General features: G+C 38.1%; 1 protein-coding gene across 1 annotated transcript in view; it reads left to right on the top strand.

Moving 5' to 3' along the window:
- Positions 1–16,383, top strand: part of dcc.S (DCC netrin 1 receptor S homeolog) — a 479,548-nt gene that overhangs the window by 236,446 nt on the left and 226,719 nt on the right. The window contains exons 3-4 of the mRNA XM_018244588.2: positions 2,683–2,967; positions 14,454–14,604. Coding sequence (XP_018100077.1) covers positions 2,683–2,967; positions 14,454–14,604 — 436 coding nt within the window. The remainder of the gene's footprint in view (positions 1–2,682; positions 2,968–14,453; positions 14,605–16,383) is intronic.

The raw sequence follows: 16,383 nt of genomic DNA, 5'->3' as shown, positions 1-16,383 counted from the left end.
AGCTAAAAATGTAATAGGATAAGGCATTGGCTTCCTGGCAATTTGCATGTATTTAGCATGAGCTAATGTGCAGTTAATCAGCCCAAGACAGTTAGTGTTGCTGGAATATTTTACTCCGCTTTTTCCTATAAAGTGTCAGTGCAGAACTGGGCTCAGTGCCTCCCTAATAGCATTTAGTTGTACTTACAGAATTATATTGTGTGCATGTTGTGTGCAGAACAGCAGATTTAAAGGAGAGGGAAAGGTAAAACACTAAGTAAATATAAATACACCAGTAAACCTTCAAAGTAATGCTGCTCTGAGTCCTCTGTCAAAAGAAACACCACATTTCTTTCCTTCTATTGTGTACTCATGGGCTTCTGTATCAGACTTCCTGCCTTCAGCTTAAACCTCCAGGGCTAGGGCTTGAGCATGCTCAGTTTGTTCCTCTCTCTCACCCCTCCCTCCTCCCCTCCCTGCTGTAATCTGAGCCCAGAGCTATGAGTGATCAGGGAGAAACTCAGGCAGGAAGTGATGTCACACCAAGCTAATATGGCAGCTGCTGTCCTAAACAAACAGAGACAGTATCTAGAGCTGTTTACTCAGGTATGGAAAAGAATTATAAAGAATTAAAATGTGTTTCTAGCTTGCACTATTGTTGCTTATCTATTGGCAATAAACTGCCTTGGTAGCTTTTATACCCTAAGTACACAAGTGTGTGTGTCCAGAGAGCACAGCTTAGAGCCTGTACAAATCACCTGTATATGGCAAGTTTGCACCCACAATGCTTTGCATTAGTGATCTGCGAATTTCTTGCGAAACTTGAATTTTGACGCTGACGTCCAAATAGATTTGACAATTCTGACGCTGGCAACAATTCCAATGCCCATTAAAGTCAATGGCCGACTAGAAATGTTGCCGGCATTGTAATTGACACCGGCTGCAAATTTTCATTTTGCAAATTTATTCACCGGTGGCAAACCACAGAAATTCGCAGCGAATTTGCGCCTGGCGAATAAATTAGCCCATCACTACTTTGCATCTTGCATTGAAATCCCACAGAAGCAGATTCTTAGTGGATACCATCACATTTTTGCACCTTTAAGGCTCCAGCACTTGAACCCATGATATTAGTAAAGGAGCTGGCCTGTATGACAATTATTTATCTCAGCTGCATTGGTGCAGTTTGCCCAAATACATGTATAACCACATTGCACCTAATGTAACTGGTCATGTTGTAAGGGATAAAAAAGGGCCTCATAGCGCTGTTAACATATACAGGTATTGGGACCTGTTATCCAGAATGCTTAGGACCTGGGATTTTCTGGATAAGGGATATTTCCATACCTTAAGTCTACTTAAAAATAATTCAAACAAATAAAAACAATTTTTACTTCTAATAAGGATTAATTATATGTTAGGTGGGATCAAGTACCGGTATATAAATATATAAAATAGGATTTTCTAATGTGACCAAAAATAACACAGCACTGATAAAGACTGTTTATGTACAGTTACATACATAGAATTCTGCATAATTTTTAGTTTGTTTTTTGTTATTTTTCATGAATGATATAGTTTTGATACTATCATGCCATTGTCTCCTTTGCAACATATTTTCTTCATCTGCATAACATTTGTTGTCATTTTGATTTCATTTGTTTAATATGAAAATCAAATAAAATATTTTAAACATAGAATTCTGCAAGATAAGAGGCCTAAGTTACCTTCAGACTAGGGCCTCGGCGGGGCTGAAATCCGTTAGCCGAAAGTTCCTGGCTTATTTCAGACTTAAGGCTGGCAGTAGTCGCCTCTCTTTTCTGCACCGAATAGGCTCAGTGTGAACAGACTCAACAGGTTTTGGTGAAGAACCACAAGTCTTTGCTAAATGGAGCCAAAACCTGATTCAATTCAGAAAAGAGAGGAGGCTCCTGACTGCGGTAGATCTGAAACCAGTCAGCTGATTTCGGCCAACATGTGGCCTTAGTGCTCCAGTAGAGACAAGTCATCCATAATAAGTCTTTGGACATTGTAAATAAAAAGTAGGATTATAGCTGAAAATGCCATTCGGTGCCATCATTTGTGTTGACCAGGGGGGAAGGAATGGTAGGTGATCCCAATAGACTAGTAGTGCCTATACTTTACTAATGTGAGGTCTACTTTTAGTGATGTTGTCCCTTTATGATCTACTTCCATAAAATGTTATTAGCATACTGTTCCATGAAAGATATTAAATATTGATTCATGAGAAAATGTATAGTATATATTGCTATATCTAGTGATGGGCGAATTTGCGGCGTTTCGCTTCCCCAGAAAATTCACGAATCTCATGCGAAATTTGCGAAACGGTGAAAAATTTGTATTTTTTACGGGGTTTTTTTGGGGCGAATTTTCACTGGCGTTTCGCGAATTTATTAGCTGGCGGCGAATCACGCAAATTCACCGCGAATTCACGCCTGGCGAATAAATTCGCCCATCGCTAGCTATATCTAACAGACAACTATTTCTTATGTGACCTTAAAGTAATAACTGAATGAAAAGAATAAAACAGGAGGGTGATTTAAACAAGCAGATTGTTGACACTGTTTGAGATCTACTGATCCATAACTAAAGATCTACTGGTGGATCCCGATCAACCTTTTGAACACCCCTGCAATAAGGTGTGAGCTCAGCACTAAATCCACTTTTGTTTTGCCTTTGCAGGTCCACTGAGAATTCTCTCCCAGACGGAGTCTGTCACATCATTTGTGGGAGACACGGCATTGTTACGGTGTGAAATTGTGGGGGAGCCCATGCCCACCATATCTTGGCAGAAAAACGAAGAGGATCTTAAAGTAACACCCGGGGACCCCCGTCTGCTTGTGCTCCCCTCGGGGACGTTACAGATTAGCAGACTTCAAACAGCAGATGGTGGGGTTTATAGATGTTTGGCGAAAAATCCTGGCAGTTCCAGAGTAGGAAATGATGCTGAACTCCGCATTCTGTCAGGTACAAGAGTCACTTTATGTTTGTATGTATTTATATATATGTCTCCATGCACTTCAAATAAGATCAGTAAAATTTTAGAAAAAATGTACGTTTCAGCCGACTTTTTTGAAAAAGGCTAAGGAGTCAGCCAAAACGTTAGTCATTTTATTAATGCATTTTTTCTACATTTTTTAAGACCTGTGAGTGCTGATCTTATTTGAAGTGTATGGAGAATAATCGTTGATCTTGCACCCAGGCAAATGAACATATATATATATATAAATATATACATGTATATATATATATATATACAGTATATATATATATATATATATATATATATATATACTGCTCTTAGAGTATACTGTACATTCCTTTCTTTCAGAACTTAGTTTGGCTTACTTTTTAATGCTGAATTGTGCTTAGTACAGGGAATACCTATGCTACCATAGTTTTATGGGGTCTCTCTGTACAGACTATGAGCAAACTTAGGGACTGTTCCTGCTGAATTGTGCTTAGTACAGGGGAATACCTATGCTGCCATAGTTTTATGGGATCTCTCTGTACAGACTATGAGCAAACTTAGGGGACTGTTCCTGCTGAATTGTGCTTAGTACAGGGGATACCTATGCTGCCATAGTTTTAAGGGATCTCTCTGTACAGACTATGAGCAAACTTAGGGACTGTTCCTGCTGAATTGTGCTTAGTACAGGGAATACCTATGCTGCCATAGTTTTATGGGATCTCTCTGTACAGACTATGAGCAAACTTAGGGGACTGTTCCTGCTGAATTGTGCTTAGTACAGGGAATACCTATGCTGCTATAGTTTTAAGGGATCTCTCTGTACAGACTATGAGCAAACTTAGGGACTGTTCCTGCTGAATTGTGCTTAGTACAGGGAATACCTATGCTGCCATAGTTTTATGGGATCTCTCTGTACAGACTATGAGCAAACTTAGGGACTGTTCCTGCTGAATTGTGCTTAGTACATGGGAATACCTATGCTGCCATAGTTTTATGGGATCTCTCTGTACAGATTATAAACAAACTTAGGGGACTGTTCCTGCTGAATTGTGCTTAGTACAGGGGAATACCTATGCTGCCATAGTTTTATGGGATCTCTCTGTACAGACTATGAGCAAACTTAGGGGACTGTTCCTGCTGAATTGTGCTTAGTACAGGGAATACCTATGCTGCTATAGTTTTAAGGGATCTCTCTGTACAGACTATGAGCAAACTTAGGGGCTGTTCCTGCTGAATTGTGCTTAGTACAGGGGAATACCTATGCTGCCATAGTTTTATGGGATCTCTCTGTACAGACTATGAGCAAACTTAGGGGCTGTTCCTGCTGAATTGTGCTTAGTATAGGGGAATACCTATGCTGCCATAGTTTTATGGGATCTCTCTGTACAGACTATGAGCAAACTTAGGGGACTGTTCCTGCTGAATTGTGCTTAGTACAGGGAATACCTATGCTGCTATAGTTTTAAGGGATCTCTCTGTACAGACTATGAGCAAACTTAGGGGCTGTTCCTGCTGAATTGTGCTTAGTACAGGGGAATACCTATGCTGCCATAGTTTTATGGGATCTCTCTGTACAGACTATGAGCAAACTTAGGGGCTGTTCCTGCTGAATTGTGCTTAGTATAGGGGAATACCTATGCTGCCATAGTTTTATGGGATCTCTCTGTACAGACTATGAGCAAACTTAGGGGACTGTTCCTGCTGAATTGTGCTTAGTACAGGGAATACCTATGCTGCTATAGTTTTAAGGGATCTCTCTGTACAGACTATGAGCAAACTTAGGGGCTGTTCCTGCTGAATTGTGCTTAGTACAGGGGAATACCTATGCTGCTATAGTTTTAAGGGATCTCTCTGTACAGACTATGAGCAAACTTAGGGGCTGTTCCTGCTGAATTGTGCTTAGTACAGGGGAATACCTATGCTGCCATAGTTTTATGGGATCTCTCTGTAAAGACTATGAGCAAACTTAGGGGCTGTTCCTGCTGAATTGTGCTTAGTACAGGGGAATACCTATGCTGCCATAGTTGTATGGGACCTCTCTGTACAGACTATGAGTAAACTTAGGGACTGTTCCTGCTGAATTGTGCTTATTATCGGCTAAAAGACTATGATTATATAGATTCCAAATAGACTTGTGTCCGATTCCTTAATGGTTGCTCTGTGCTGCAACTACTACCTGTGATCCAAGTATAGAAGAAGGAAAAGGAACTCCAGCAGTATTACTGCAAACAAACTTTTATTCCGAGTGGTGGTAATGAATAAGTAGCACTTCTCCTGTGTTGTTGATCTTCTCAATTCTGTATTGACCAGCGATACAGTTTGTGGGTTCAGTAAGTCTAGGGTTAGAGATTGTTGAGGCCACAACAGATACATTTTTACATCTGCCAAAGCCGGAGGGAAAGTCGTGCCCTAGCTTTAGACTTCAGTGTGTACGGCAGCTTTAATCCATAGCCACCCCTGTGAAATGAAATACGATTATTGTTAGCTGTTCTCACTAACTCTTATCCCTATTTATTCCTCTGTTCACACTTTCCTGTATTAGACTTAATTTCTCCTGACAGCCTCCCGACGCATTTTGTGCCCCCTGTTGCTCATTTAAAGGAATAATAGTGAGAAGGAACGGAGGTGTGTTTTGCCTGCTTATTTGTAAAGGATAAATAAAACAAAGATATATTGACATCCTCCATGGAACCTTCAGATTGTTGACATAAAAGGAAACCCTTTCAGCACTATTTTATAGCACTGGCATATTTCCCAGGTGTAATTCTGCTTTTCGGTACATACCTGATGTGGGAGCTTCACAAGATGTACAGTTTGCACAAAAAGGGGATATCAAGCGGCTCTACAATAGGAACATGCAATGTATTTTGTTAATATGACATAATAGCTCCGCACTAGAACATATTTCCACTGTTAACATTTGACAAGTCAAAGAAAACAAGGGGACAACAGATGTGCAGCACCAAAATCTACTAAACTAGAAATGCATTACAGTACACTAGAGATTAACAATACCATTCTGACTGTTTATAGTAGTCCCCTACTGTATACGGTGTATATTATTCCTTATTATACCAGTGATTCTTCCGCCTTGTGTCTTTATATGGTCACAGAACAACCCCCTCAGTAACTTCTAATATCCTTATCATTTACATTAGGGGGTACATTATCCCTTATAATACATGAGTGATACTCAGAGTTCCCTGTATAACTCAGCCTGCAGCCTTGTGCCTTTATATGGTCACAGAACCCCTCAGTTACTTCTAATATCCTTATCATTTACAGTAGGGGGTACATTATCCCTAATAATACATGAGTGATACTCAGAGTTCCCTGTATAACTCAGCCTGCAGCCTTGTGCCTTTATATGGTCACAGAACATCCCCTCAGTGACTTCTAATATCCTTATCATTTACAGTAGGGGGTACATTATCCCTTATAATACATGAGTGATACTCAGAGTTCCCTGTATAACTCAGCCTGCAGCCTTGTGCCTTTATATGGTCACAGAACAACCCCTCAGTGACTTCTAATATCCTTATCATTGACAGTAGGGGGTACATTATCCCTTATAATACATGAGTGATACTCAGAGTTCCCTGTATAACTCAGCCTGCAGCCTTGTGCCTTTATATGGTCACAGAACAACCCCTCAGTGACTTCTAATATCCTTATCATTGACAGTAGGGGGTACATTATCCCTTATAATACATGAGTGATACTCAGAGTTCCCTGTATAACTCAGCCTGCAGCCTTGTGCCTTTATATGGTCACATAACCCCTCAATGACTTTTTATATCCTTATCATTTACAATAGGGGTACATTTTCCCTTATAGTACATGAGTGTTACTTACCCTGTGTAATCCTATAGTCATGTACTAGATCAAGGCAACATGAATACATACATAGCATATGGGATATATAAGCACTTTAGTGATGTCACAATTCTAACATAATCATGTAGTTCCTATAAGAAAGGAAGACAGTTATAACAATATTGCAGTACAGAAAAATACGCAGTTAATTATATTTTTCTTATAGACACAGAGTTACATGTTTATGTATATATGTATATATCTTATAAGTTACACACTGCAGAATCCTGTTTAATTTGCACGGGTGTCTTCCACCCAAGGCTAACTAGAAACTAAAAACATAACTAATTCAAGTTTTGGATTTCTGACATATCACTGTGGCTGTTTTGTATCCGCTAGAGAAACAGAATCCGTTTGATTTATGGCATTATTGATATTTGTTGTAAATCATTCATTAAAGCATATTGATGGCTCATTAGCTTTGGCACCAACTACAGCAAGAAATACAGTATCATAAACATACTATTGGCCCAGGCAGGTAATGTCAGAGGGAGAATGTATATAACAAATAAATATATTCTTATAGAATATGTTATTTATATACATGCATATCATTTAGAAGCCCAAAAATGTGAAATCCAATATCATTTTAAGAACTACAAGGATTTCAATTGAATCCCTAGTGCAAAAAGCAGAAGCTAGGAACATTCAGGGGGTTATTTATTAAAATCTGAATGCCAAAAACTTGAAAAATTCTTTTTGTTTTTTTTTTTTTTACAATAAAATAAGAATTTTTAGTGAAAAAAATAGCCTTTTTTGATATTTATTATACCCCGGGGCTGCAAAAAGTCGGAATCCAAAAATCTGCCATCTCAGCCCTGCCAAGGTTGTATATAAGTTTCTGTGGTCTGCGCTGGAATTAGCCCAAAAATCGGACTATTTCCGGCAAAAATCGTAAAAATCCGGACTTTTCAGGAAAAAGCCAGAAAAAATCAAGCGGTTTGGGAAAAACCTCAGAAAAAATCATGTGATACAATTTTTTGTACGTTTTTTATGGGTTTTTCCCTGAACTGATTAATTTGTGCTTTTAAATAATAAATAAGGTCAAATCGTGGATTCTAGTTTGTCGGACTTTTTTTATTTAAAAAATCAGAAAAATTCAGATGATTTTGATAAATAACCCCCTCAGTATAACATTTATTTACATCTGAAATAGAAAAAGTTGCAATTACAGATATGGGATCTGTTATCCAGAAACCCGTTATGGATAAGGCTCCGAATTACAGAACGGTCCTCTCCCATAGACTCCAAAATATAATCATATAATTTAAAATAATTTTGAAACGTATTTCTTTTATCTCTGTTATAATAAAATTGTAGCTTGTACTTGATCTCAACTAAGACATAATCAATTCTTATTGGAGGCAGAACAAACCTATCAGGTTTCTTGTTTTATGTTGAATGTCCCATGAATAGTTTCCAAGTACAAATGGATAAAGGCCAACAGATCAACAGCAAGTGGTCATCTCCTGTTCTCAAACAAAAATGATGCCATCACAGCTTGAGGTTTGAAGGAACCCATTGATAAATTAAGTACAGGTATGTGATCCATTATTGAGAAACCCGTTATCCAGAAAGCTCTGAATTACAGAACGGCTGTCTGCCCTAGACTGCATTATCATCAAATAATCCAAGTTTTTAAAAATGATTTCCTTTTTCTGTGTAATAATAAAACAGTAGCTTGTACTTGATCCCAACTAAGATATAATTAATCCTAATTGGAGGCAAAACCAGCCGATTGAGTTTATTTCATGTTTACATGATTTTCTAGTAGACTTAAGTTATAAAAATCCAAATTACACTAAGATCAGTTATATGGAAAACCCCAGGTCCTGAGTCCTGGATAACAGGTCCCATACCTGTACAAGGCTCACTAGTAAACAATCATGCTGCAATATTTTAGGGATTTTAAGAAAAAGAAATAGAGACAATTTCTCAAGAAGAATTAATCCATGTTGTCCACATTTCGGTGGATTTTGTCCGTAAGTTGACAGATTCTCTATAGTGAAAAGCTCAATGACCTGCTTGGTGTTGCCCATTGATTTTTCTATATTTACCTAAATGGAAAATATTAATTCATAGAGAGAGCAGAAGAGGCATAGTAAATCCTGTTTCCTGTCCTGGGGGGACAACTGCACTCATAGGACATTTGAAGGTCTGTGTATCAATAGCAGCACAGTAGCGGAATGAAACAAAGAATTCAGGTTTAGATTAACACTTTTCTAATGAATTACAAGCCCTAATTAAAGGGATACTGTCATGGGAATTTTTTTTTTCAAAATGAATCAGTTAATAGTGCTGGTCCAGCAGAATTCTGCACTGAAATCCATTTCTCAAAAGAGCAAACAGATTTTTTAATATTCAATTTTGAAATCTGACATGGGGCTAGACATTTTGTCAATTTCCCAGCTGCCCCTGGTCATGTGACTTATGCCTGAACTTTAGGAGAGAAATGCTTTCTGGCAGGCTGCTGTTTTTCCTTCTCAATGTAACTGAATGTGTCTCAGTGGGACATGGGTTTTTACTATTGAGTGTTGTTCTTAGATCTACCAGGCAGCTGTTATCTTGTGTTAGGGAGCTGCTATCTGGTTACCTTCCCATTGTTCTTTTGTTTGGCTGCTGGGGGGGGAGGGGTGATATCACTCCAACTTGCAGTACAGCAGTAAAGAGTGATTGAAGTTTATCAGAGCACAAGTCACATGACTTGGGGCAGCTGAGAAATTGACAAAATGTCTAGCCCCATGTCAGATTTCAAAATTGAATATAAAAAAATCAGTTTGCTCTTTTGAGAAATGGATTTCAGTGCAGAATTCTGCTGGAGCAGCACTATTAACTGATTCATTTTGAAAAAATGTTTTTTTCCCATGACAGTATCCCTTTAAGGATAAGACCATAAAGCCACGAGCCATCTGTAGGGGTGCCCATCCTGCTCTCAGCTTGCCAATCACATTGACTTTTTCTCATGGTGGGACATCTGTACCCAACATACTAGCTTACTATTGGGATTACTTTACTAACCTTTTGCTCTCAGAACCATTCACAATGCCACTGAAAAGCGAATACTCTAGTAGATCTTCATGTTTTCTCCTTAAATATCACAAAAAATGGTTAACACTAATTGATATTTTTTAACTTAGCCAACTTTTTAATTTCTAAAGCAAGATGAAGGTTCCAACCTCCTCTGACAAAGCACATTAGCCTGACAATGCACAATCCAATACTATCAGCACTCAGGATTTCCCTTATTTAACCAGTATGTTCAGGGCCGACATAAATCCAGTGTAAATTTTAAATCTAAAATCACCGGGCCTCTCACAGATTGAACTGTGTGGTTCGGTTGCAACCCATCCCCAACTCAGAGCTTGAATTTTGAAGCTGCCCCGCTCCAAAGACCTGCTATCGTATACAAGTTGTACAAAGTTTACCCAATCAGCACTATGACCCGGGTGCCGCTGCCCTGAGTCTGTTGCTAAGATGGAACGTTATCGTCAACAGTCACTAATTTAAGTAGCACATGCCGGGACCTCTCAAGAACCGCTGATTGCAAGATTTCAATTAAAAAATGTATATTTTTTTAGCACATCTGATTAAAATAAAAGCGTCTGACGCGTTTCATGGCTACGCACTTCCTCAGAGAGATTGATATTTTTTAACAGAGCCAACTTTTTAATCTCTAAAACAAGATAAAGGTTCCAAATTCCTTTGACAGATCACATTAGCCCAGCAATCCTGAATGATACCTAATAATGAAAAGATGTTCTGAAATGATCCAGCCACAGCTTTTCAGCAGTCGTTTTATATGATAGATTCTAGGATTGGAACGGACAGCATTTAATAGCTGTAACCCAAACTTGCGTATTTGAAAGCAGAGCTGTCATCTCTTATTTTTTCAACCTTCTCATCTTTCTTTGTGAGGAATATAGAGAATAATGTCCATTGGTTAATGATGCTTAATTGGGTCAAAATTAGTGATGGGAGAATTTATTTGGAAGGCGCGAATTTGCGGCGAATTCCCACGATTCGCCGCCGGCACATAAATGCGCGAAACCGCAGCGAAAATTCCCCAGCCAAAATTCAGCACATTTTACTGGCGAATGTGCGCCGTCGTCCAAAAAAACGCACGTGGCGTCAAAAATGGACACTGGTATGAAAAATGAGACACCGGCGCAGTTTCACAAATTTTTTCGCCGTTTCGCGTATTTCACGCACAAATTCGCCCATCACTAGTCAAAATAAACTTATCATCACATTTTTATCATGTGTTGTTGATTGCATTGTCCCTTGCAGTCAGTTGATGTTCCATTTTTCACCAAAAGTGTTTTTTTTTTCATGACAAACTTACAGCCAATTATGTGCGCAGGAATAAAATATCTAATGTTTAAAATGAAATAACTTCAAAGAAAATAATCTTCTAGAAAAGGCAGCTAGACTGGCTCTTTTAAAGTTTTAATGCAAAGAAGAGTCAAATGTATTATACGTTTTACAGACGTAGCTACAGGATTTATCCTATAGTAGTACACCAGGTTACGCCGGATACATTTTATGCAGACAAAAGATGCATTTATGGGTATAAATAGGGTAAGGTTTATGAAACATATTCTCATTATTAGGTCAGAAGTGTGTGGAAAGATTAAGGGGGTTTTTTTATTAAAGTCCAAATGCCAAAAACTTGAAAATTTTAAATTTTTTGTGATTTAGAATACCCCGAGGATGAAGAAAGTCTGAATCCGAAAATCCATCATCTCTGCTGAGGATGCATTTTTTTCAGTTTTTTTTCCCAAACTGGAATTTTTCAGGAAAATGTATTGATAAATAAATAAGGGGAAATAACCCCTCCGGATTTGGTCGGAGTATATTTCATAAAATAATGAGATAAATTCGGATTTTGATAAATAACCCGCTAAAACTGATGAACAGATTGTTGTTGTTTTTTTTAGAGATTTTAAATATCAACAAATAATTTGCCCATTGCTTGTTATATTGCAGCAGCAAGTTTGCTGTCAGCCCTCACATTTTCTTCAGATTGTTACAGCGCTTCAGCATCCTGGAGTCTGTCGATGATTATTTTCCACTTTAGCTTTTGACCTGGCATTTAACCATTGGCTTTTTGCTTTACAATGGCTCTTGGATCAGTGGGCAGTTATTTGATGTTGGTGCAGATAGCTCTAGATGCACGTAAAGGAGACAAACAATTTACATTAATCCCAAAGGCAGAGAAATGACTGTGAAAGTCTGTTTTTTTGTTTTTGTTTTGAGCATTTCACAAAGGAATCCATCTCACAAATGAACTTATAGTCACTGGCCTTCTACTAGTTATTCAATCCCTAAGATTCATAGCACCGTTTCATCATTAAACTGCAAAGTGAAAATAGAATTCATCTCACTTGATTTTTATACATACACTTCATTCTTTCCTTGGGCTTTATCCTAAAAGAGTAATGCATACTCAAAACCCAACAAATACATTTAAAGAGTAATGATCTCTGTGCTTAGATGACCTAATTTTCAGAGTGGAATCCAAAGAGCAAAAGAATTAAGTATTTCCAAGCCCACTGATGACCATCAAAAGTCTGCAGCCTATCAGATGGAGAGTGTATGAGGGGCCCATTGTTCTGATTATTCAGCAGAACAAAAGGAAGTCCTCTTCAGCTCCTCATCTACTGATGCACCATGCAAAGGTTGATTTTCAAACCTGCCAACCTGATAAATATCTATAGGAGGCATCCCCAACCTTTTTCTACCCATGAGTCACATTCAATTGTAAAAAGAGTTGGAGGGCAACACAAGCATGAGAAAAGTCCCCAGTAGATGCCAAATAAGGGTTTGCTATTAGTTATTTGGTAGCCTTTATGTGGATTGGCAGCCTACAGGATGCTCTACTTGGCAGTACACCTGGTCTTTAGGCCACTGAAATCAACACACAAAGGGTAATTGCAACTTGTTGCTTGTGAGCCACTGTATTATAACTTTGAGTGGATCCTCTAGTCTATAGCTGGGTGGTTTCCACAGGTATGCAAAGTGATAATCTATAGAAACTAACACTAGGAAGCTAATAAAATGCCCTGGTGGGCAGGAGACTCACAATTTCAAATTTCAAAACTCGCAATTTAAAATTTAAAATCACCAACTCCAATTTGAGTTTGAATATGCGATGTATAATACCTTGACCCTGGAAACAGTTCTAATTTGGTACCTTGCTACCTTAAACTGCCGAGTTTATGTAGAAGTCAATGGCAGAGGTCCGTTGAACCATTTGAAGATGTTAATATCCTTCCTGACATTCAAATTTTTTTTCGGAGGAAAACTCAATTCAATTTGGATTTTCGGGTCGTTCCTGTTTGATCGAATGTTGGACGTTGACGTTTTTTCTTAAATAACCTCTTATTCCATGGTATGATATGGAAACCCTCAAAAACCACCCTCTGATCATGGAATCATCCCAATACCTAGCAGTGTTACAACAAGAATCAATACAACCCGATACTGCACCTCCCAGAAGTCACCAAACTAACAGATTATTGACATCTTAATCATTATCATAATCACTGTGATATCTGCTTCATGGAAATCTGTAAAAGTATGTCTTGTGATTTTGCTTTGTCACTTCAAATAAAAACAAGTTATAAAAAAATTAGACCTTTGATAAATAACCCTCTGAATGTTTTCTTTCTCTTGACTTTTTGTGATATGCAAATAAAATGCTGGAGAAAAAGTAATCTATGTTGCTCAAGACCTTACCATTGGTTAATGGTTACAGTCCATCTTTTTAAAGGTCTTAATAATATAGTCATTGAATAGATCTGAATGATGCAAGAGAATATATGATTGGTTGGTAGTGTTAGTGATTAATATAAATATTTTGTAATCAGGCACCTGTTAACTAATGACAAACTGATATACCGCCATGGTTTAATGGAACTGGAGAAAAATGTCTGTAAGTTATTACATTACTGTTTAACTTTTAACAGTCTTAAGGGGTCATGCTTTAGAAGGTATAAAGTTTTCTCCAGGTCAGGTAACCCAGAGGAACTACCTGTGATGAATTGATATAGGAAACAAGTAAATGTTATCTGCGGATTGGTTGCTACTAACCTTGAGCTTTACTTGAACTGGAGCCAACGTTTTGTCTTTTATTATTTTATCACCTAATGGCACATGATCACTGCCTAACTATATGATCATTGGTTGCTATGAAGCCATTGGAAGATCAAAGTACAGTGCTTGTACAGTGTATTGAATGAGAGAACCATTAGACTATATGATACATATTGTGGACCCTAATCTGCTCTCTCCCAACCCAAATCCAGACAGGCTCAATGTAATGATCACTACCAAGATAAGCACATGAGCACTTGTGCCAGCTTTTCTTACATGCTTTAAATAAGACAGGCCACAAAAGAGAGACAAAGTAGAATTATTGAGTTAATTACACTGAATTCTTTCCTACCTCCAGAAAAGCACAATGCATCCCTTCCCCAGCGTTACTTTGAATATAACCCACACTGTTCTTTTAATTTCTTTCTTCGAAGGAGCAAAAGGGAAAGGGGGGAAATACAGACAATTGTATTTGATTTAATTACTATGTTTTCTCTTTTCTCATGTGCAGAATCGGGGCTACACCGACAGCAAGTCTTTATTCAGCGGCCGTCCAATGTTGTTGCTATCGAAGGACAAGATACGGTTCTGGAATGTGCTGTTTCTGGGTATCCAACTCCAACCATCGTATGGATGCAGGAAGATGAACCTGTTCCAATCAGGCAGGTGTTTTCTAATGGCTAATAACAGAGACATCAGTTGACTTTGTGTCATCAGGAGGACAGTGAACCAGTCTTATAGGTCTCACTTAATTGCTCAGCTGAAGGTCGGCTGCTATTGGTCAAAGCTGACCCATACCTCCTGGCTTTTGAACTGTTAGATGTCCAAGACTGGATAAGTATTTTGCTGATGACATTGAGGTCATTTATTAATCTTGTGCAACGCTTGGTATGGAGGCAATATGATTTGATGTCCTATGAGGATGAAACGCTAATATAATGCAATGATTATTTTCTTGGGGAGGTCAATTTATTAATATTTGAATTCAAAACAAGATTTCAGGAATAAAAAGCATTTAAAGTAGATCAAGTTGCTTTTTATGATTGCCAGCGTAACATAAAAAATTCAAACTTTGATTGTGTTAGATTCCCCTCCAAAAACTTGATCGCAATAAAAATGGCACCGTTCCAGTCATTTTTACAAATTTCTATTTTGAAAAAATAGATTTTAGTTGCAGCTTTGATTGATCTTTTCTTTGACCAAATACAGTAGACCAAGCTTCTAGTCATGTCAAGCCATGGCTCTTATTTCCAGGTTGACAAGAGAGTTTTGAGAGATAAAGAAAGTTTTTTGTGGACAACAAGCACCTGGAATAACCCAATAACATATTGAAGCTATTGTGCTCTACTATCCTTAATCAGTGGATGGCGCAATACAGCTCATTCATACCTTTAACTCAGTAGACTTGTGCATGAGGGTTGTCCCATACCAGCTATGAGTAGCAACTATAAGCAGATATTTGAGCCTACAGCTTTTCAACATCCTCTAAATCCTAGAATTAGGAGTATGAAATAGTATTAATGAGCCTAGGCAATGGCACTTACTGAATAATCTTGGAAACATTTCACTCATCCAAATGGTCTTTCGCTGCATAATAAAATGTAATTCTTGAAACAGAGAATTGTAGTTACAAACAGCTGAAGGGTTAATCTTAAACCTGCTTTGACTTTGCTTTGGAGCCTCGTGACCAGCATGGAATCAAAGCTGGAAATACAGATGTTATCAACAATCCCATGGCTCTGTATATATATCCTGATCCCTGCAGTTTCAAGTTCTTTATTTTTTTTCCCTTTTCATGCAAAGACTCTAAAGAAAAGAAGGTTCTATTATCTGAAACCCTTGTACTTTTGTTGTCTGTTCAGATCGATAACCAACAACATTGTCACTAACATTGTTATCCAAACAGGAGATCTTTGGCATGAAAAGCACGAGACAATATAAGAGAATTACATTTTTTATACAGTGGAGGATTTTTATTTTATTTATTTTTTATTTATTTTATATACATAAAGATATCATATGTGCTGGCAGGTTTTCTTGTCAGTTAGAATTACACAAGCATTATTTATTGAAGACAACCATTTTACTTACTGAGGGGTATGGCAGCACAACCCAAGAGTTGCCTTGTAGTATTGGGTCTGGTCTTCTTGGAGCTTGCATATTCTCCAACTGACTTTACTCACTAGTCTGCAAATGTACCATTGTGTTAAATAGCACAAATCAAACTTTAGAACCTGTAGGAGTAAAATTTGATTGTGAGCTCCTCGAGGCCAGGTGCTGACATTAATAACTCTGCAGAGCTATTTGGAATGACATGCATAGGCATTTAGTTAGTAGGAATTGTCAGGGCCAGATTTATACACAGGGCATCACTAGGCTGGGACCACTTGTGGCCCCCAATTTCCCCTTCTCGCCTCCCTGCTAACCCCATTATATTCACG

The sequence above is a fragment of the Xenopus laevis genome, chromosome 1S (genome assembly GCF_017654675.1).
Source record: "Xenopus laevis strain J_2021 chromosome 1S, Xenopus_laevis_v10.1, whole genome shotgun sequence".
Classification (NCBI taxonomy): Eukaryota; Metazoa; Chordata; class Amphibia; order Anura; family Pipidae; genus Xenopus; species Xenopus laevis.
This window is presented reverse-complemented; position numbering and strand designations above follow the sequence as displayed.